The sequence below is a fragment of the Nerophis ophidion genome, linkage group LG05 (assembly GCF_033978795.1).
Source record: "Nerophis ophidion isolate RoL-2023_Sa linkage group LG05, RoL_Noph_v1.0, whole genome shotgun sequence".
Lineage (NCBI taxonomy): Eukaryota > Metazoa > Chordata > Actinopteri > Syngnathiformes > Syngnathidae > Nerophis > Nerophis ophidion.
The window spans coordinates 5,785,303-5,808,385 of NC_084615.1; the positions used below are offsets into that span (position 1 = coordinate 5,785,303).

General features: G+C 40.6%; 2 protein-coding genes across 6 annotated transcripts in view; one reads left to right on the forward strand and one right to left on the reverse strand.

The window, feature by feature from the left end:
• The window catches only part of LOC133552547 (Kv channel-interacting protein 1), a 110,297-nt gene extending 103,113 nt beyond the window's left edge, over nt 1-7,184 (forward strand). For all 5 annotated transcript variants that reach the window (XM_061899783.1, XM_061899784.1, XM_061899785.1 and 2 more), the window contains one exon: nt 3,813-7,184. In XM_061899783.1, coding sequence (XP_061755767.1) covers nt 3,813-3,860 — 48 coding nt within the window. In that variant the 3' untranslated portion in view covers nt 3,861-7,184. The remainder of the gene's footprint in view (nt 1-3,812) is intronic.
• An 8,618-nt stretch (nt 7,185-15,802) lies between these two features.
• Nucleotides 15,803-22,469, reverse strand: LOC133552311 (T-cell leukemia homeobox protein 3-like). Its single transcript, XM_061899533.1, has 3 exons — nt 21,890-22,469; nt 19,687-19,924; nt 15,803-16,613 (listed from the first exon to the last, which is right to left on the reverse strand). The coding sequence occupies exons 1-3, from the start codon at nt 22,305-22,307 to the stop codon at nt 16,430-16,432; spliced, it is 840 nt and encodes a 279-aa protein (XP_061755517.1). The 5' UTR covers nt 22,308-22,469; the 3' UTR covers nt 15,803-16,429.
• Nucleotides 22,470-23,083: the final 614 nt, after the last annotated feature.

Here is a 23,083-nt window from a genome sequence, read left to right on the forward strand (position 1 = left end):
CACTGTTTAACCTTCCTCTTGTGTTAGCTTCCTGTTACCATCTCTTATGTTAACAGGTCGGTTTTGACCCATGTCTTAAATCAGCTGTAAAATACACTAAAACAATGATCTATCATCCAATTTGTTTCTCAACTCTTGGTTACCTTGTTAGGCTTCCTTATCCTTGAAAATATTGGTTTTGATATTTTTGGTTTGGGCCATTGGGCCTTTTTTTGTCAGTATACCCCTCGATTTCAATTTTTAAAAATGGTAAAACGAACCTCAAGAGAATCATATAAATAAAAAAAAAGGTTGTTGTGTTACCTAACTATTACTAAGGGGTATTAGAACACATCTCTGAAATAAATGTGTTTTATTTTTTTTTTCATTTTAAGAATTTTAACAATAGTAACATCTATGGTGTTACGGGTCAATTTCGACCCATATATATTTACCTCAAGAAAAAGGCTAAAAAGTATTTTTTTCAGCAACAGAAATCCAACATCAAACAAACAACAACCAATCAAGCAAATGAAACCAAGAGAAATAGATTACTAGTTCCAAAAGTAATAAAAAAACAAAATCAGAGTGGCAAAAAGTGACACTTTTAGTGTCCGTCTTTTGTTTGTTTTTGTACAGGATAACAAGGTAAAATGAGAATCCACTAAAGCTCGCATGATTGGGAGAGGAGCTGGCTGTCAGTGTGTTCAGTTTTGGCTCTTATCATTGCTTTATCATCTTATTTTTAGAACTGGGTCGAAACCGACCCTAACAACACCAAGGGCATAATTTCTACCAGAGCATTTTATAATTTAGTGAAAAAAAATAAAATGTTTTATTTTGTTGACAAAGAGGTTCCTGACAAAGTCAAAAAGCTTTGATGCAAAAAAATAAATGTATGTGGTGTTTTTATGCATTTAAAAACTAAAACAGGTCGGTGCCGACCCTAACACAACGAAGGTTAAAATGTTTGTGTTTATGCTTCACTGATGACAATATTTGCAGCGTTTTGTCTGACTCATTTCAGCGGCCCTTGAACTCACCGTTGTGTGGACTGTTACTCAACAGTTTGTGTACATGTACAACTTTCTCTGATGCTGCCACAGAAATGCGTGTTTTATGCCACTCCTTCTTTGTCTCATTTTTGCCCACCAAACGTTTTATACTGTGCGTGAATGCACAAAGGTGAGTTTTGTTGCTGTTAATGACTTGTTGGAGTGCTAATCAGGCACATGTGGTCACTGCATGACAGCGAGCTAATTGCTAACATGCTATTTAGGCTAGGTGTATATAAATGATAAATGGGTTGTACTTGTATCGCGCTTTTCTACCTTCAAGGTACTCAAAGCGCTTTGACACTACTTCCACATTCACACACACATTCACACGCTGGTGGAGGGAGCTGCCATGCAAGGCGCTAACCAGCACCCATCAGGAGCAAGGGTGAAGTGTCTTGCTTAAGGACACAACGGACGTGACGAGGTTAGTACTAGGTGAGGATCGAACCAGGGACCCTCGGGTTGCGCACGGCCACTCTATACAAATATATTTTAAAAAAATACTGGCAGCAGTAAAGTTTAGATCCATGAAGGAAAGAAGAAAGTGAATGAATGTTTATAACTGAATACATTTACATATGCATAAAAGTGTATTTTTTTCAATTAATTAATGTTTATGACAAACTTTTTCCAAAACACAATATAGAATGTGAGATATAACAGGATAATGCATACATTTATAATAATTTGTTTTCAAAACGGTTACAAAAAGGGGGACCCCATTATTATGACTTGATGGGGTCCCGAGGACCCCATTTTGAAAATTCCAAGCGCCAACACTGATGGAGTACCAAAACAGCAGCAGGCGGCTGTGGCCTGCGGGCCGGTTCTAATACTAATCAAATATCATCCCATAGATAATTCATTCGTGAGTCAGATCTGGCTCATGGGCCTTGACTTTGACACCTAGGCTCTAGAGACTTCAGCGTTAAAGAAAAAAATGTATCACTTATTGTTAACACTTGCGACCAGGACCCTTTTGGATCCCCAAAAATTTGAGTGAGATATTTTTTTCTTTTACTACTAACAATTTATGCTAGCATTTTAACTTTGTATGTTTAAACACAAAAACATTAGGTTTTTCGTTACTAGAAATTAAATTGTTAAATTAAATCAACGCCATCCATCCATCTTCTTCCGCTTATCCGAGGTCGGGTCGTGGGGGCAACAGCTTAAGCAGGGAAACCCAGACTTCCCTTTCCCCAGCCACTTCGTCTAGCTCTTCCCGGGGGATCCCGAGGCGTTCCCAGGCCAGCCGGGAGACATAGTCTTCCCAACGTGTCCTGGGTCTTCCCCGTGGCCTCCTACCGGTTGGACGTGCCCTAAACACCTCCCTAGGGAGGCGTTCGGGTGGCATCCTGACCAGATGCCCGAACCACCTCATCTGGCTCCTCTCCATGTGGAGGAGCAGCGGCTTTACTTTGAGTTCCTCCCGGATGGCAGAGCTTCTCACCCTATCTCTAAGGGAGAGACCCAAACTCATTTCGGCCACTTGTACCCGTGATCTTATCCTTTCGGTCATGACCCAAAGCTCATGACCACAGGTGAGGATGGGAACGTAGATCGACCGGTAAATTGAGAGCTTTGCCTTCCGGCTCAGCTCCTTCTTCACCACAACGGATCGATACAACGTCCGCATTACTGAAGACGCCGCACCGATCCGCCTGTCGATCTCACGATCCACTCTTCCCTCACTCGTGAACAAGACTCTTAGGTACTTGAACTCCTCCACTTGGGGCAGGGTCTCCTCCCCAACCCGGAGATGGCATTCCACCCTTTTCCGGGCGAGAACCATGGACTCGGACTTGGAGGTTCTGATTCTCATCCCGGTCGCTTCACACTCGGCTGCCAACCGATCCAGTGAGAGCTGAAGATCTTGGCCTGATGAAGCCAACAGGACCACATCATCTGCAAAAAGCAGAGACCTAATCCCGCGGCCACCAAACCGGAACCCCTCAACGCCTTGACTGCGCCTAGAAATTCTGTCCATAAAAGTTATGAACAGAATCTGTGACAAAGGGCAACCTTGGCGGAGTCCAACCCTCACTGGAAACGTGTTCGACTTACTGCCAGCAATGTGGACCAAGCTCTGACACTGATCATACAGGGAGCGGACCGCCACAATTTACCGGTCGATCTACGTTCCCATCCTCACCTATGGTCATGAGCTTTGGGTCATGACCGAAAGGATAAGATCACGGGTACAAGCGGCCCAAATGAGTTTGGGTCTCTCCCTTAGAGATAGGGTGAGAAGCTCTGTCATCCGGGAGGAACTCAAAGTAAAGCCGCTGCTCCTCCACATCGAGAGGAGCCAGATGAGGTGGTTCGGGCATCTGGTCAGGATGCCACCCGAACGCCTCCCTAGGGAGGTGTTTAGGGCACGTCCAACCGGTAGGAGGCCACGGGGAAGACCCAGGACACGTTGGGAAGACTACGTCTCCCGGCTGGCCTGGGAAGGCCTCGGGATCCCCCGGGAAGAGCTAGACGAAGTGGCTGGGGAGACGGAAGTCTGGGCTTCCCTGCTTAGGCTGCTGCCCCCGCGACCCTACCTCGGATAAGCGGAAGAAGATGGATGGATATAATATAACTCCTTTAATGTGCCTCATAATCCGGTGCGCCTTATACATGAACAAAGATCGAAACTAGACCATCCATCGGCAGTGCGCCTTATAATCCGGTGCGCCCTATGGTCCGCATTAAAAAGAAAAAAAGCGCATGTTTTCTTGTCCTACAAAGTGTGGTTCCCCTCCTTGATGCTCTTCTCCCCGCACGCAGGATGACAACATCATGCGGTCCCTCCAACTCTTCCAGAATGTCATCTAGACAACAATCCACCGGGAGGAAAAGACGACAAAGACTTTCTCGGGGTATCATTTTGGCTAAAAGACGGCGCGAGCAAAGCCGTGTGTAAATATACTTTTACTTCGGTAACAAAGACCAGCAATATTCCCGTAACGCATGCAAGAGGAAAGGTCGCAAGCAGCAATACACCGAGGGGTTAAAGGTCACCCGCGATGTTGTCAAAAAAGTGTTCCACCGCCGTCAATGTCGTGACAAATGTTCGATATTCAAACAGTTATTTGTTGCTTCTTTTTTTTTTGTTGTTCTGTGTGTTTGTACTTGGAATTATTGGACCCGCTTTTACTGTTTGTTGATGTTCGGGGGACTGACAGGTTTATGTCGTGCATGTGTGTCCCGTGATGTCAACTTTCTGTGTGACTGACTACGGGGGGGAAAAAAATTGCACGTCTTCTCACGCTGGGCAAATGAAGCTTTTTTTTTTTTTTAAACATTCCCTAATCACTTTTTATTTCCATCTTTAAGATGGAAACTGTAGCTGCCATAATTTGAGTTGTTTTTTTAAAAAGGATCCCCATTAGCTGGTTGCCATGACAACCCACTAGTCTTCCTGGGGTCCACAAATTCAATATAATTACAAATAAAAGCACATAATTATGCCGGACCACTGCTCTAAGGTACAGCTCCCCCGCTCCTCTATTTATTCAGGAGTTCCCCTACTTAACATCACCGAGGCTGCTTCTAAATAGGAGTTGTCACACATATCATGCAAAGCAGCTTGCAGTACGCACAATACGTGATAGGAATGTGCCGGTCGTCTTATATTCATTGAGGTACTTGAAGTCCGTCCTTGGCTGTTAGCGGGCTAGGACAAAGATAACATCTTTGGCGAGGACCACCCCTCATATGCCGTGGAAGATTACAAGGCGCGTGCCCTTCGCACGGATAGAAAAGTACAACTTGAGCACAATTGATAGTAACTATAGCAACAGCCTTTAAGTGTAAGAGTTGTGTGATAACTTAAATAAATGGGTTGTACTTGTATAGCGCTTTTCTACCTTCAAGGTACTCAAAGCGCTTTGACACTACTTCCACATTCACATTCACACACTGATGGAGGGAGCTGCCATGCAAGGCGCCAACCAGCACCCATCAGGAGCAAGGGTGAAGTGTCTTGCTCAGGACACAACGGACGTGACGAGGTTGGTTCTAGGTGGGATTTGAACCACTGACCCTCGGGTTGCGCACGGCCATTCTCCCACTGCGCCACGCCGTCCCGTTATTCAGGAGTTCCCCTACTTAACATCACCGAGGCTGTTTCTAAATAGGAGTTGTCACACATATCATGCAAAGCAGCTTGCAGTACGCACAATACGTGATAGGAATGTGCCGGTCTTCTTATCTTCATTGAGGTACTTTAAGTCCGTCCTTGGCTGTTAGCGGGCTAGGACAAAGATAACATCTTTGGCGAGGACCACCCCTCATATGTCGTGGAAGATTACAAGGCGCGTGCCCTTCGCACAGATAGAAAAGTACAACTTGAGCACAATTGATAGTAACTATAGCAACAGCCTTTAAGTGTAAGAGTTGTGTGATAACTTAAATAAATGAGTTGTACTTGTATAGCGCTTTTCTACCTTCAAGGTACTCAAAGCGCTTTGACACTACTTCCACATTCACATTCACACACTGATGGAGGGAGCTGCCATGCAAGGCGCTAACCAGCACCCATCAGGAGCAAGGGTGAAGTGTCTTGCTCAGGACACAACGGACGTGACGAGGTTGGTTCTAGGTGGGATTTGAACCAGTGACCCTCGGGTTGCGCACGGCCATTCTCCCACTGCGCCACGCCGTCCCGTTATTCAGGAGTTCCCCTACTTAACATCACCGAGGCTGCTTCTAAAAAGGAGTTGTCACACATATCATGCAAAGCAGCTTGCAGTCCGCACAATACGTGATAGGAATGTGCCGGTCGTCTTATATTCATTGAGGTACTTGAAGTCCGTCCTTGGCTGTTAGCGGGCTAGGACAAAGATAACATCTTTGGCGAGGACCACCCCTCATATGTCGTGGAAGATTACATAGCCCTTCGCACAGATAGAAAAGTACAACTTGAGCACAATTGATAGTAACTATAGCAACAGCCTTTAAGTGTAAGAGTTGTGTGATAACTAAAATAAATGGGTTGTACTTGTATAGCGCTTTTCTACCTTCAAGGTACTCAAAGCGCTTTGACACTACTTCCACATTCACACACTGATGGAGGGAGCTGCCATGCAAGGCGCTAACCACCACCCATCAGGAGCAAGGGTGAAGTGTCTTGCTCAGGACACAACGGACGTGACGAGGTTGGTTCTAGGTGGGATTTGAACCAGTGACCCTCGGGTTGCGCACGGCCATTCTCCCACTGCGCCACGTCATCCCGTTATTCAGGAGTTCCCCTACTTGACATCACCGAGGCTGCTTCTAAAAAGGAGTTGTCACACATATCATGCAAAGCAGCTTGCAGTACGCACAATACGTGATAGGAATGTGCCGGTCGTCTTATATTCATTGAGGTACTTGAAGTCCGTCCTTGGCTGTTAGCGGGCTAGGACAAAGATAACATCTTTGGCGAGGACCACCCCTCATATGTCGTGGAAGATTACAAGGCGCGTGCCCTTCGCACAGATAGAAAAGTACAACTTGAGCACAATTGATAGTAACTATGGCAACAGCCTTTAAGTGTAAGAGTTGTGTGATAACTAAAATAAATGGGTTGTACTTGTATAGCGCTTTTCTACCTTCAAGGTACTCAAAGCGCTTTGACACTACTTCCACATTCACATTCACACACTGATGGAGGGAGCTGCCATGCAAGGCGCTAACCAGCACCCATCAGGAGCAAGGGTGAAGTGTCTTGCTCAGGACACAACGGACGTGACGAGGTTGGTTCTAGGTGGGATTTGCACCAGTGACCCTCGGGTTGCGCACGGCCATTCTCCCACTGCGCCACGCCGTCCCGTTATTCAGGAGTTCCCCTACTTAACATCACCGAGGCTGCTTCTAAAAAGGAGTTGTCACACATATCATGCAAAGCAGCTTGCAGTACGCACAATACGTGATAGGAATGTGCCGGTCGTCTTATATTCATTGAGGTACTTGAAGTCCGTCCTTGGCTGTTAGCGGGCTAAGACAAAGATAACATCTTTGGCGAGGAGCACCCCTCATATGTCGTGGAAGATTACAAGGCGCGTGCCCTTCACACAGATAGAAAAGTACAACTTGAGCACAATTGATAGTAACTATAGCAACAGCCTTTAAGTGTAAGAGTTTTGTGATAACTTAAATAAATGAGTTGTACTTGTATAGCGCTTTTCTACCTTCAAGGTACTCAAAGCGCTTTGACACTACTTCCACATTCACATTCACACACTGATGGAGGGAGCTGCCATGCAAGGCGCTAACCAGCACCCATCAGGAGCAAGGGTGAAGTGTCTTGCTCAGGACACAACGGACGTGACGAGGTTGGTTCTAGGTGGGATTTGAACCAGTAACCCTCGGGTTGCGCACGGCCATTCTCCCACTGCGCCACGCCGTCCCGTTATTCAGGAGTTCCCCTACTTAACATCACCGAGGCTGCTTCTAAAAAGGAGTTGTCACACATATCATGCAAAGCAGCTTGCAGTACGCACAATACGTGATAGGAATGTGCCGGTCGTCTTATATTCATTGAGGTACTTGAAGTCCGTCCTTGGCTGTTAGTGGTCTAGGACAAAGATAACATCTTTGGCGAGGACCACCCCTCATATGCCGTGGAAGATTACAAGGCGCGTGCCCTTCGCACGGATAGAAAAGTACAACTTGAGCACAATTGATAGTAACTATAGCAACAGCCTTTAAGTGTAAGAGTTGTGTGATAACTTAAATAAATGGGTTGTACTTGTATAGCGCTTTTCTACCTTCAAGGTACTCAAAGCGCTTTGACACTACTTCCACATTTACCCATTCACACACATTCACACACTGATGGAGGGAGCTGCCATGCAAGGCGCTAACCAGCACCCATCAGGAGCAAGGGTGAAGTGTCTTGCTCAGGACACAACGGACGTGACGAGGTTGGTTCTAGGTGGGATTTGAACCAGTGACCCTCGGGTTGCGCACGGCCATTCTCCCACTGCGCCACGCCGTCCCGTTATTCAGGAGTTCCCCTACTTGACATCACCGAGGCTGCTTCTAAATAGGAGTTGTCACACATATCATGCAAAGCAGCTTGCAGTACGCACAATACGTGATAGGAATGTGCCGGTCGTCTTATATTCATTGAGGTACTTGAAGTCCGTCCTTGGCTGTTAGCGGGCTAGGACAAAGATAACATCTTTGGCGAGGACCACCCCTCATATGTCGTGGAAGATTACAAGGCGCGTGCCCTTCGCACAGATAGAAAAGTACAACTTGAGCACAATTGATAGTAACTATAGCAACAGCCTTTAAGTGTAAGAGTTGTGTGATAACTTAAATAAATGAGTTGTACTTGTTTAGCGCTTTTCTACCTTCAAGGTGCTCAAAGCGCTTTGACACTACTTCCACATTCACATTCACACACTGATGGAGGGAGCTGCCATGCAAGGCGCCAACCAGCACCCATCAGGAGCAAGGGTGAAGTGTCTTGCTCAAGGACACAACGGACGTGACGAGGTTGGTTCTAGGCGGGATTTGAACCAGTGACCCTCGGGTTGCGCACGGCCATTCTCCCACTGCGCCACGCCGTCCCGTTATTCAGGAGTTCCCCTACTTAACATCACCGAGGCTGTTTCTAAAAAGGAGTTGTCACACATATCATGCAAAGCAGCTTGCAGTACGCACAATACGTGATAGGAATGTGCCAGTCGTCTTATATTCATTGAGGTACTTGAAGTCCGTCCTTGGCTGTTAGCGGGCTAGGACAAAGATAACATCTTTGGCGAGGACCACCCCTCATATGTCGTGGAAGATTACAAGGCGCGTGCCCTTCGCACAGATAGAAAAGTACAACTTGAGCACAATTGATAGTAACTATAGCAACAGCCTTTAAATGTAAGAGTTGTGTGATAACTTAAATAAATGATAAATGGGTTGTACTTGTATAGCGCTTTTCTACCTTCAAGGTACTCAAAGCGCTTTGACACTACTTCCACATTCACATTCACACACTGATGGAGGGAGCTGCCATGCAAGGTGCCAACCAGCACCCATCAGGAGCAAGGGTGAAGTGTCTTGCTCAGAACACAACGGACGTGACGAGGTTGGTTCTAGGTGGGATTTGAACCAGTGACCCTCGGGTTGCGCACGGCCATTCTCCCACTGCGCCACGCCGTCCCGTTATTCAGGAGTTCCCCTACTTAACATCACCGAGGCTGTTTCTAAAAAGGAGTTGTCACACATATCATGCAAAGCAGCTCGCAGTACGCACAAGACGTGATAGGAATGTGCCGGTCGTCTTATATTCATTGAGGTACTTGAAGTCCGTCCTTGGCTGTTAGCGGGCTAGGACAAAGATAACATCTTTGGCGAGGACCACCCCTCATATGTCGTGGAAGATTACAAGGCGCGTGCCCTTCGCACAGATAGAAAAGTACAACTTGAGCACAATTGATAGTAACTATGGCAACAGCCTTTAAGTGTAAGAGTTGTGTGATAACTTAAATAAATGAGTTGTACTTGTATAGCGCTTTTCTACCTTCAAGGTACTCAAAGCGCTTTGACACTACTTCCACATTCACACACTGATGGAGGGAGCTGCCATGCAAGGCGCTAACCAGCACCCATCAGGAGCAAGGGTGAAGTGTCTTGCTCAGGACACAACGGACGTGACGAGGTTGGTTCTAGGTGGGATTTGAACCAGTGACCCTCGGGTTGCGCACGGCCACTCTACCACTGCGCCACGCCGTCCAATAATTATATGTAATTATTCTAACAAAAAGTCACTTTTTTTTCTCTTTTCTTTTTTTACCAGCGAATGTCATTAAACGGGTCTGCAGTACCTGGAGGAACTCCGGTCAAAAAATGGCGAAGCCAAACTATCGTTTTTTTTTTTATTCCTCCTTTCTGTCTCTGGGTGTGTGTGCTATGTCAGGAGAGCACATCCTGGCCATAAAAGGAGATGTTCGTGTGTAAGTGTCTGGAAAACAACTGCTTTAAGTCATAACTCAAATGTAAGCGTTGAGCTAGACAGGTAGTCTTTTCTCAAGGTTATGGTTAGCACTTTGTCATTCCGGAGTCCGGAGGTGGGGCGGCATAGCTCGGTTGGTAGAGTGGCCGTGCCAGCAACTTGAGGGTTGCAGGTTCGATTCCCGCTTGTGCCATCCTAGTCACTGCCGTTGTGTCCTTGGGCAAGACACTTTACCCACCCGCTCCCAGTGCCACCCACACTGGTTTTAATGTAACTTGGATATTGGGTTTCACTATGTAAAGCGCTTTGAGTCACTTGAGAAAAGCGCTATATAAATATAATTCACTTCACTTCACAATCAGAGCCTCTTTTCCAACAAGAAGTTAACCAATCCACCTGAGAATATCAAACTAAGGGGTTGTATCTATTTATGTGCTCAAACTGAAATACCACTTGTGGAAGTTGCCCTCCTTGGGGTTCTTCGGACCACCAATCAACGTCATGAGAGCCCAGATCAGGGTTACAATACAGTTTTATTTTCTCTGCTTTTCAGCAATTGTCTTTTTTCTGTCCGTGTTTGTCACGCTCACACTCTCACTCGTGCTCTTGCTCCAGCTCCAACCACCTCTTTCCTCCCGGTTTGCTGCTTATACAGAGTGACAGGTGGGGCCATCTACGCACCTTCGCTGCAGGCCCGCAGGCCACACCCCCCCTCCACACCACTATTTAATTAAACTTGGTGGTTTGCTTTCTCCAAGGCGAATAGGAACATTCACCATATGCGGAGCATAATATGAGTTCAGTAATTCACGTCAATGTGCACTCATGTTTTCTAATGACCGTAAGTCTTCAACTATATAAAGTATTTCAATGGTTGGAATCTGTACTTTAGAATGATATACTAGTTACTATGGTCATCTAATTAGTTACTATGGTCATCTAATTAGTTACTATGGTCATCTAATTAGTTACTATGGTCATCTACGTCACCGCAGCTGAGAGGAGGCACCAAGCAGTGTAGGTGGGGAGCGTTTCCACAGAGTGTTTCCAGAGCCTGAAATGTGGGTGTCAGGGACAGACATGGACAGAATTCTTTACAACAAAGCTCTAATGCAGGGGTGCCCACACTTTTTCTGCAGGCGAGCTACTTTTCAATTGACCAACTCGAGGGGATCTACCTCATTTATATATATCATTTATATTTATTTATTTATGAAAGAGACATTTTTGTAAACAAGCTGAATGTGTTTAATGATAATACAAGCATGTGTAACACATATAGATGTCTTTCTTTCACAAAGACAAGAATATAAGTTGGTGTATTACCTGATTCTGATGACTTGCATTGATTGGAATCAGACAGTAATGATGATAACGCCCACATTTTCAAATGGAAGGGAAAAAAAGTTGTCCTTTCTGTACAATACCACATGAAAGTGGTTGGTTTTTGGCATCTAATTCATCCAACTTCCATACACTTTACAAGAAAAAATTGGCGGCAAATTCCGTAGCTTGCTTGATTGACATTCACGGCACCCGAGGGTCTTGTGAGATGACGCTGGCTGCTGCCAGTTCATTATTATGAAAAAATGACAGAGAGGAAGGCGAGAAACACTTTTTATTTCAACAGACTTTCGCGCCGTCCCTTCCGTCAAAACTCTAAAGGCCGACTGCACATTTCCTATCTTCACAATAAAAGCCCTGCTTCATGCTGCCTGCGCTAACAAAATAAGAGTCTCGGAAAGCTGGACTTGTGCACGCCACCTTTCTGAGGGATCGCCTGTGCACGCCAGTTTTCCGAGACTCTGTATTTAGTTAGCGCAGGCAGCATGAAGCAGGGCTTTTATTGTGAAGATAGGAAATGTGCAGTCGGCCTTTAGAGTTTTGACGGAAGGTACGGCGCGAGAGTCTGTTGAAATAAAAAGTGTTTCTCGCCTTCCTCTCGGTCATATTTTCATAATAATGATCTTGCAGCAGCCAGCGTCATCTCACAAGACCCTCCGGTACCGTGAATGTCATTTAAGTGACGTCTTGGTGAAGATTGATGATCACTAATTTTTAGGTCTATTTTTTTTAAAAGCCTGGCTGGAGATCGACTGACACACCCCCCGCGGTCGACTGGTAGCTCGCGATCGACGTAATGGGCACCCCTGTTCTAAAGCTTAGTGATATATCACATATATCAGATTATAGGAGGGGTTTTTTTGTTTTTCCGCGTTCATATTTTGCTGTGTTTGTTACATTTTTGTTGCGTTTGTCTTGATTGTAAAATATGTGGATGGAGGGGGGGGGTGACGTTCATATGTTGTCAATATTCAGTGTTTTATCCGTCATAGGTAATATTGTAAATCCCACATTCTTTATTTTCATGTACATTCTGGGTGTGTCATTCAGTTAAAAAAAATTAAAATTCCATTCCGTTTTTAGCATTCAATCAGACAGTATTGTGAGGTTTTGTGTTAGTGTTCCTAAAAATCTGATAAACCGACCCCCGGACACATTTTCTTCTCAAAATAATTGCCCAGGCCTGCGCTTTGACCTGAACTTTCACTGTGAAGGAGCCACCACTGAGTGGGATGTGACATCTTCAAGGGAAAATACTGACTTAAAAGCCATTTCAATAAAAAAAAAATAAAAAAAAGAGGACTTTTTTAAAGTGTGGCACAGTGAGACTCAACTTAAACGTAACTAAAAAAAAACAAGGGTTTTTTGTTCATTTGAATATGAAATTAGCTTAGCGGGTTTGGGACCATGTTTTCTTTGTTTTACTCAAGCTGCCACTGCACCTCCCTTCAGGGCTTCTGGAGTCACTTTGAAAAGTTAATAACAATATAAAAAGTGGACTTGGTTCTCTGAAATGCGCAAAATATTGAAATTTTCATTTTCCAACATTTTTAAAAACATGGTTTTCTAATAATTCCTCTGATTTGGGTAGAAAACTGAATTGTCATGAGTCCGCAGAAACATCCAGACACGGAATCACAGACTGACCAGACCGCATAAAAACGTCCCAATAACTCCTGTGTGTTTTCAGTTGTTGTATAAAAATGAATATATTTATCAATAAACTTTATTTAAGAAATGGTTGCTACTTTATTGGGTGTTTTCTTGTTTTTGCACACTGTAAACATTTTTATTGAAAATGGATGGATGGATTTACAGTAATTCACTGTGATATATTTTTACAGCAATTTACTGTAACTGCAAGGTTGCAGTTAATTACAGTAAAAATACTACTATACTGTAACTTCACGTTTGTCATTTTATTGTAGTTTACTTTAAAATGACAAACTATTTAGTTGCACCATTTACAGTAATTCACTGTGAAATATATTTACAGCAATTTACTGTAACTGCAGAGTAGTTAGTTTTGCAGTTAATTACAATAAAATTACAACTATGCTTAAACTTGTGTTTGTAATTTTATTGTAGTTTACTATAAAATTAAAATGATTTAGTTTTACCATTTACAGTTTATTTATATAGCCCTAAATAACAATTTTCTCACAGGGCTGCACAACCTACTCAGTGGCCTAGTGGTTAGAGTGTCCGCCCTGAGATGGGTAGGTTGTGAGTTCAAATCCCGGCTGAGTCATACCAAAGACTATAAAAATGGGAGCCATTACCTACCTGCTTGGCACTCGGCATCACGGCTTGGAATTGGGGGTTAAATCACCAAAAATGATTCCCGGGCGCGGCAGCACTGCTGCTCACTGCTCCCCTCACCTCCCAGGGGGTGATCAAGGGCGATGGGTCAAATGCAGAGAATAATTTCACCACACCTAGTGTGTGTGTGTGACAATCATTGCTACTTTAACTTTACTTTAACAAACCACAACGACATCCTCGGTAGAGCCCACATATGGGCAAGGAAAACTCACACCCAGTGGGACGTCAGTGACAGTGACAATGATGACTATGAGAAACCTTGAAGAGGACCGCATATGTGGGCATCTCCCGCCCCCCCACCCTAGGGGACCAAAAACAATGGATGTCGAGTGGGTCCAACATGATATTGTGAAAGTCCAATCCATAGTGGATCTAACACAACCGTCAGAGTCCAGTCCAAAGTGGATCCAACACAGCAGCGAGAGTCCCGTCCACAGTGGAGCCAGCAGGAAACCAACCCAAGCGGAAGCGGATCAGCAGCGCAGAGATGTCCCAAGCCGATACACAGACGAGCGGTCCATTCTGGCCATGGCCACCGGACCTGTGTCCCCCCCTCCACAGGGGAGAGTGGGACAGAGGAGAAAAAGAAAAGAAACGGCAGATCAACTGGTCTAAAAAGGAGGTCTATTTAAAGGCTAGAGTATACAATTGAGTTTTAAGGTGAGACTTAAATGCTTCTACTGAGGTGGCATCTCGAACTGTTACCGGGAGGGCATTCCAGAGTACTGGAGCCCGAAATGAAAACGCTCTATAGCCCGCAGACTTTTTTTGGGCTTTGGGAATCACTAATAAGCCGGAGTCCTTTGAAGGCAGATTTCTTGCCGGGACATATGGTACAATACAATCGGCAAGATAGGCTGGAGCTAGACCGTGTAGTATTTTATACGTAAGTAGTAAAACCTTAAAGTCACATCTTAAGTGCACAGGAAGCCAGTGCTGGTGAGCCAGTATAGGTATATATGTATGTATATATGTATATAAAGGTATATACAGTACAGGCGTAATGTGATCAAACTTTCTTGTTCTTGTCAAAAGTCTAGCAGCTGCATTTTGTACCAACTGTAATCTTTTAATGCTAGACATGGGGAGACCCCAAAATAATACGTTAGAGTAATCGAGACGAGACGTAACAAACGCATGGATAATGATCTCAGCGTCTTTAGTGGACAAAATGGAGCGAAGAAGGCCGTTTTAGTAACGCTTTTAATGTGTGACTCAAAGGAGAGAGTTGGGTGGAAGATAATACCCAGATTTTTTACCGAGTCACCTTGTTTAATTATTTGGTTGTCAAATGTTAAAGTTGTATTATTAAATAGAGGTCGGTGTCTAGCAGGACCGATAATCAGCATTTCCGTTTTTTTGCCGTTGAGTTGCAAAAAGTTAGCGGACATCCATTGTTTAATTTCATCAAGACACGCCTCCAGCTGACTACAATCCGGCGTGTTGGTCAGCTTTAGGGGCATGTAGAGTTGGGTGTCATCAGCATAGCAGTGAAAGCTAATACCGTATTTGCGTATGATGTCACCTAGCGGCAGCATGTAGATGCTGAGGAGCGCAGGGCCAAGGACTGAACCCTGGGGAACTCCACACGTTACCTTAACGTAGTCCGAGGTCACATTGTTATGGGAGACACACTGCACCCTGTCAGTAAGATAAGAGTTAAACCAAGACAGGGCTAAGTCTGACATACCAATTCGTGTTTTGATACGCTCTAATAAAATATTATGATCGACGTATATATATATATATATATATACATACATACACACACACATATATATATATGTACATACACACACATTATAAAAATGCATTTTAAAAAATGCAAGCAGTAGGAGCTTTTCTAACCTGCACCCTGTTTTGAAAAAGTTCCATTACAATTATTATAGTAAATAATACACTGCCGGAATCAGTTTTGGGTCAAAATGAATTCCGAATGGAATCATGACCCCATGAATTTGGATTAGATGAAATCATTAGGTGTCCGAACATTCACACCCCTATGAAATACAATGAATGTAAAAAGTTGCAATAGAGTTTTTTAATAGTGACTTCCTCTCTTAGTTTAACTGCATACTGCCACCTGCTGTGCAGGAGTGTGCAACGCAGTCCACACAGAAGCCTTTAGGAGAAAACTTCATTTCAATAAGTAATTTCTTGTTGCATTTTATTGTGAAATGCTTTCAGTTCATCTCTGTAAAATATAAGTGTGTAGTCATGTTTTATGTTTTGATTACAGCAATTTACTGTGGAATGCGTCAATAAAACCTCCGACAACGTGGTCACAAAAAAAATGTGTTATTGACACGATAAAAGTACAAAAAAACAAAACACAGATAATATAATCACCATCACTGAACATGCATACTTACAAACCTCATATGTACACGATTGTGTCCGTGAATAAATGGCGTTAATTCGTATATAAATTAGCTCCGGGGGGAGTTTTAAGTGCCGGACTGATTACAAATGTGTGATTGGGAGCCTGCTGTCACTCCACCTCCCCTCCAGGATAATAGGAAGACATCGATTAAGTCCGGGCTTCTCTGCTTAGGCTGCTGCCCCCGCGACCCCAGCTCGGATGAGTGGAGGGAAATGGATGGATTAATGGATGGATGGCTGGAACAGTTTCTTTTGAAAAAGTCCAATGGAGTCCAGGCCCGCTTTGAAAGGTCACGTGACTCGCCAAGAACAAGGTCCAATCATTCCGAAGTGTGCACCCGTCCTGCAGGAGGTGACGTCAGTCCCCAGATGCATCGTCCTCACGTGACTGGGGGTTGGGGGGGTTATCTTCCTACTCCCTGTCCTCGGCCCAGGGCTGCAGGTTCTGCAGGGCGTAGAGGGAGGAGTTGTGCGCGCACAGCGGGTCCGACACGGCCGACTCGCCCAAGGACTTGTGCAGGGCGGACTGCTGCAGCTGCAGGATCAGACGATTGGCCTGCTGGCGCTCCGCCTCCCGCTCCTCCGCCGTCTGCCGCCTGACGTGCACATATCCAATATTAATAGCCAGAATCTGCATCATCATCATTGGGGGAATTCGTTTAAAAATAATTTACAAAACATTTTTTTTCCTGCAAAAAAAAAAAATTCGGAAAAAATATCAATTAAAAATGTACTCAAATTCTGAATAAACGTGATTATTTTGCATTTTCTAATTTGTTTTATTTATTATTTTTGTCTGACGTGCACTAATCCAATATTAATAGCCAGAATCATCATCATCATCATTGGGGAAATTAGTTTATAAATATTTTTTAATATTGTTTTTACCTCAAAAAATATTTCTGAAAAAATATCAATTAGAAATAAACTTAAACTCTGAATAAACGTGATTATTTAGCATTTTCTAAATGTTTTTTTTTTTTTTTTTTTGTCTGACGTGCACCAATAAAATATTAATAGCCAGAATCCTCATCATCATCATTAGGGAAATTCGTTTAAAAATAATTTATAAAACATTTTTTTTCCTGCAAAAAAAAAAATTCTGAAAAAATATCAATTAAAAATGAACTTAAACTCTGAATAAACGTGATTATTTAGCATTTTCTAAATGTTTTTTTTTTTTGCCTGACGTGCACCAATCCAATATTAATAGCCAGAATCATCATCATCATCATTGGGGAAATGAGTTTATAAATATTTTTAAATCATTTTTTTACCTCAAAAAATATTTCAGAAAAAATATCAATTAGAAATAAACTTAAACTCTGAATAAACGTGATTATTTAGCATTTTCTAAATGTTTTTTTTATTTTTTATTTTTTTTGCCTGACGTGCACTAATCCAATATTAATAGCCAGAATCATCATCATTATCATTGGGGAAATGAGTTTATAAATATTTTTAAATTGATTTTTTTCCCTGCAAAAAAATGTTTCTGGGAACATACCAATTAAAAATAAACTTAAACTCTGAATAAACGTGATTATTTAGCATTTTATATATGTATTTTTTTTTTTTGCCTGACGTGCACCAATAAAATATTAATAGCCAGAATCATCATCATCATCATTGGGGAAATTAGTTTATAAATAGTTTTAAATAATTTTTTTACCTCTAAAAATATTTCTGAAAAAATATCAATTAGAAATAAACTTAAACTCTGAATAAACGTGATTATTTAGCATTTTATATTTTTATATATTTTTTTGCCTGACGTGCACCAATAAAATATTAATAGCCATCATTGTTGGGGAAATTCGTTTATAAACATTTTTAAATTAAATGTTTTCCTGCAAAAAATATTTCTGGAAACATATCAATTAAAAATAAACTTAAACTCTGAATAAACGTGATTATTTAGCATTTTATATATATATATTTTTGCCTGACGCGCACCAATAAAATATTAATAGCCAGAATCATCATCATCATCGTTGGGGAAATGAGTTTATAAATATTTTTAAATAATTTTTTGACCTCAAAAAATATTTCTGAAAAAATATCAATTAGAAATAAACTTAAACTCTGAATAAACGTGATTATTTAGCATTTTCTAAATGTTTTTTTTTATTTATTTTTTTTTTTTTGCCTGACGTGCACTAATCCAATATTAATAATCAGAATCATCATCATTATCATTGGGGAAATGAGTTTATAAATATTTTTAAATTGATTTTTTGTCCCTGCAAAAAATATTTCTGGAAACATACCAATTAAAAATAAACTTAAACTCTGAATAAACGTGATTATTTAGCATTTTATATTTTTATATATTTTTTTGCCTGACGTGCACCAATAAAATATTAATAGCCATCATCGTTGGGGAAATTCGTTTATAAACATTTTTAAATTAAATGTTTTCCTGCAAAAAATATTTCTGGAAACATATCAATTAAAAATAAACTTAAACTCTGAATAAACGTGATTATTTAGCATTTTATATATATATTTTTTTTGCCTGACGTGCACCAATAAAATATTAATAGCCAGAATCATCATCCTCATCGTTGGGGAAATGAGTTTATAAATATTTTTAAATAATTTTTTGACCTCAAAAAATATTTCTGAAAAAATATCAATTAGAAATAAACTTAAACTCTGAATAAACGTGATTATTTAGCATTTTCTAATTTTTTTTTTTTTTTTTTGCCTGACGTGCACCAATAAAATATTAATAGCCAGAATCATCATCATCATCATTGGGGAAATTAGTTTATAAATATTTTTAAATAATTTTTTTACCTCAAAAAATATTTCTGAAAAAATATCAATTAGAAATAAACTTAAACTCTGAATAAACGTGATTATTTAGCATTTTCTAAATGTTTTTTTTTTTTTTTTTTTTGCCTGACGTGCACCAATAAAATATTAATAGCCAGAATCATCATCATCATTGGGGAAATTCGTTTAAAAATAATTTATAAAACATTTTTTTTCCTGCAAAAAAAAAAAAAAATCGGAAAAAATATCAATTAAAAATTAACTCAAATTCTGAATAAACGTGATTATTTTGCATTTTCTAATTTGTTTTATTTATTCTTTTTGTCTAACGTGCACTAATCCAATATTAATAGCCAGAATCTGCATCATCATCATTGGGGAAATTCGTCTAAAAATAATTTATAAAACATTTTTTTCCTGCAAAAAAAAAAATCGGAAAAAATATCAATTAAAATTTAACTTAAACTCTGAATAAACGTGATTATGTAGCATTTTCTAAATGTATTTTTTTTTTCGTCTGACGTGCACCAATCCAATATTAATTGCCAGAATCATCATCATGATCATCATTAGGGAAATGAGTTTATAAATATTTTTAAATCATTTTTTTACCTCAAAAAATATTTCTGAAAAAATATCAATTAGAAATAAACTTAAACTCTGAATAAACGTGATTATTTAGCATTTTCTAAATGTATTTTTATTTATTTTTTTGCCTGACGTGCACCAATAAAATATTAATAGCCATCATCGTTGGGGAAATTCATTTATAAATATTTTTAAATTAAATGTTTTCCTGCAAAAAATATTTCAGGAAAAATATCAATTAAAAAATAAACTTCCACTCTGATTAAACAAGATTATTTAGCATTTTGAAAAATCAATGACCTCCACTTGGTTCTGCGGTTCTGGAACCAGGTTTTGACCTGAGCGTCCGTCATCTTGAGGCTCTTGGCCAAGGCGGCCCTCTCGGCGCTGGCCAAGTACTTCTGGCGGTGGAATCTCTTCTCCAGCTCGCAGATCTGCACCCTGGAGAAGGACGTGCGGGGCTTTTTCCTCTTAGGGGGGGTCCGGTTCTGGTAGGGGTGTCCTATCCGCCTGGTGACCGAGAAAGGAACCAGAGCCGCTGCGGGGAGGAGGACAAGAGAGACATGAGCCTAAAATCCAATTTTTTATTGATTTATTTTTTTAATATATTTTCTATAATTTTACATCATATTTGTTATCTTATTTTGCAAATATTCATCCATCATGCTTGTGCTTTTTTTAATTGTAATATTTGTATTTAATATTTTATATGAACAAAATGTACTTTATACATGAGGCTTGAAGCACCAGGACATCCATAACTAATATTTACTATAACATAAAAAAATATATAAATAAAGTATGAGATGAAACTAATAATTGTTCTGAAAAATTTTGATTTTGGAATGAATATTTATGCACTTCTTAAAATAGAAAAATGTGTTACCTGGTCAGATATTTGCCTTTAAAAAAGTGATTACTTTTTATAACATTTGTAAAAATTCCGTTTTTCATCATTCCAAAAATAATTCCTATTTATTAATTTCCCCTTTCTGTTATTCTCATATAATTTCCGAATAATAAATGTGTTCATCGCACATTTACAGATAATTTTTAAAATTATTTTACCAACTTTAAAAAATGTCTACGTATCACTCATTATTGTTTCCATCCTTTTTTGTACTTTACACACTCAATATTAAAATAAAAACTGTGAATAAACAACATTCAAATTAATTAAAAAAACGTGAAAAGTGGATAAAATAAATAAAATAGCTACGCCTTGCTATTATCATATTAAAAATATACATTTTAACAACTTTAAAAAAATGTCAATGGATCACTGATTATTGTTTATAGTTTTGTTTGTATTTTATACACTCAATATTTAATTAAAAATACATTAAACAACACTCAAACTAATAATAAAAAAAACTGATTATTGTATTAAAAATATACATTTTACCAAGTTAAAAAAATGTCAATGGATCACTCATTACTGTTTACATATTTGTTTGTATATACCACACTCAATTTTAAATAAACAGATGACATTAAACAACATTAAAATAGAAAATAAAAAAACATGAAAATGATCTAAATGAAGTAGAATAGCTACACATTGTTATTAATATATGTATAAAATAATAACACATTTGAACAACTTTAAAACATGTCAATGATCACTCATTATTGTTTACATTTGTGTTTGTATACACTCTATTTTAGATTTAAAAAATACATTAAAAACATTAAAGATTGTTTCAATAACATGAATGCCTTGTTGTTATTCAATCAAAAATATACATTTGACCAACTTTAAAAAATGTCAATGGATCACTCATGATTGTGTACATTTTTGTTCGTATTTATTACACTCAATATTAAATAAAACAATTTCATTAAACAACATTAAAAAATATTATAAAAAACATGAAAATAAGCTAAATGGAGTTGTTATTATTATATTAAACATGTATACATTTGATCAACTTTAGAAAATGTCAATGGATCACTCATTATTGTGTACATTTTTGTTTGTATTTATTACACTCAATATTAAATAAAACAATTTCATTAAACAACATTAAAAAATATTTTTTTAAAACAGGAAAATAAGCTAAATGGAGTTGTTATTATTATATTAAAAATATATACATTTTACCAACTTTAGAAAAGGTCAATGGATCACTCATTATTGTTTAAATTTTTTTTCACAATCCATCCATCCATTTTTTACCGTTTGTCCCTTTCGGTGTCGCGGGGGGCGGGGGGGGGGCGTTGGAGCCCATTTTAGATTTTTTTTTAAAATACATTAAACAACATTAAATAACTGAAAATAATTCAATTAAGTAAAAATAGCTTGTTATCATTATATTAAAAAAGTGCAACTTTGTACTAAATAATATGTATTATTTAGACTTGATTTAATTTTTGAGCTAGATTTGTGCATTTTATTTTAGCATATTTAAATAAAAAAAAAAATGCCTTTAAAGTTTCCGAACGGCATTCGTAAGAATGATGCACGGATTTATTTAAAAATAAAAGATGAAATAAATAAAACCTGATATTCTGTCCTTGGCAAAGCGGTTCCCTATCCAGGGGAAACAGAGCCCTCCAAAGCCGGGGACGGCGCTCTGCATCGGGGCCGCGGGTCCGGGGGCTGTCGGCGGTCTGTGGGCCGGCACTCGGATCACCCCTCGGCCGCCAACACTCCGGCTGTCGGCCGCGTACCCGGGGCCGTGCGGCGCGTCCAGCGGGGGCCCGATGCCGGAGAAGGAGATGGACAGAGCCGTGTAGGAGGGCGTGCAGGTCCGGCCGGGACTCCCCAGGCTGTAGTAACCATCCCCGCTGCCGGCATCACGCTGTCGTCCCGCTCCGCTCTCTCCCGGCTCCGCGGCGGCTCCTAGGATCTGGTCGATGCCGAAGCTGATGGGCTCATGCTGGGCAGCTTTGGGAGGAGGACTCGGTGGTGGCTCCATGTCTCTGCTGCAAGTTGGAGGCGAACTGGAGTGGACTTGGGTCAAACTGCTCCACAAGTGCAGGAATCAGACTCCATGTTGGTTCGGCAGGACTAAAGCGGCCTCTTTGGACGGACTGGATGCTTTTGTGCGGCCGTCGGCTAAACTTTGAGGCGCCGCTCCATCCTCCATCCTCCTCCTCCCTTCTACGTCAAAACGCAGCGTCTGGCAACCCCATCCTCCTCCTCGCCTCCCATTGGCTAAGGCCGGGATGCCCGCCTGGATGCTCACCATCACAGGACGACTGCAGTTTTTCACACATTTTCACGCCCCGGGTCGTCTTTCTTACAAAAAAAAAAACAACATCCCCAGTAAATACATGTTTTGTTTGTTGAATATATGACAATAAATGTGACACTTTGAAATAACGGCTGTCAGAACTCTGACCAACAAAGAAGTCGAAAAAGGCAAATATTTAGTTTTGCTTTAATTCAATTTGTATGTAATCCAAAATCATTTGGACAAAAAAAAACAAAAAAAACGATTTTTTATAACATTTTTTAACTTTTTCTAAATAATATATATAGCTCGGTTGGTAGAGCGGCCGTGCCAGCAACTTGAGGGTTGCAGGTTCGATTCCCGCTTCCGCCATCCTAGTCACTGCCGTTGTGTCCTTGGGCAAGACGCTTTACCCACCTGCCACCCACTTAGATATTTAGATATAGATATCTAAATGTAACTTAGATATTGGGTTTCACTATGTAAAGCGCTTTGAGTCACTAGAGAAAAGCGCTATA

Excerpts from the sequence above, each read along its gene's own strand:
- LOC133552311 (XM_061899533.1), bottom strand. The coding sequence starts at position 22,307 with ATGGAGCCACCACCGAGTCCTCCTCCCAAAGCTGCCCAGCATGAGCCC. Across the intron at positions 19,925-21,889 it reads TGCCAAGGACAGAATATCAG|CGGCTCTGGTTCCTTTCTCG; the intron begins GTTTTATTTATT and ends TCCTCCCCGCAG. Across the intron at positions 16,614-19,686 it reads AACCGCAGAACCAAGTGGAG|GCGGCAGACGGCGGAGGAGC; the intron begins GTCATTGATTTT and ends TGTGCACGTCAG.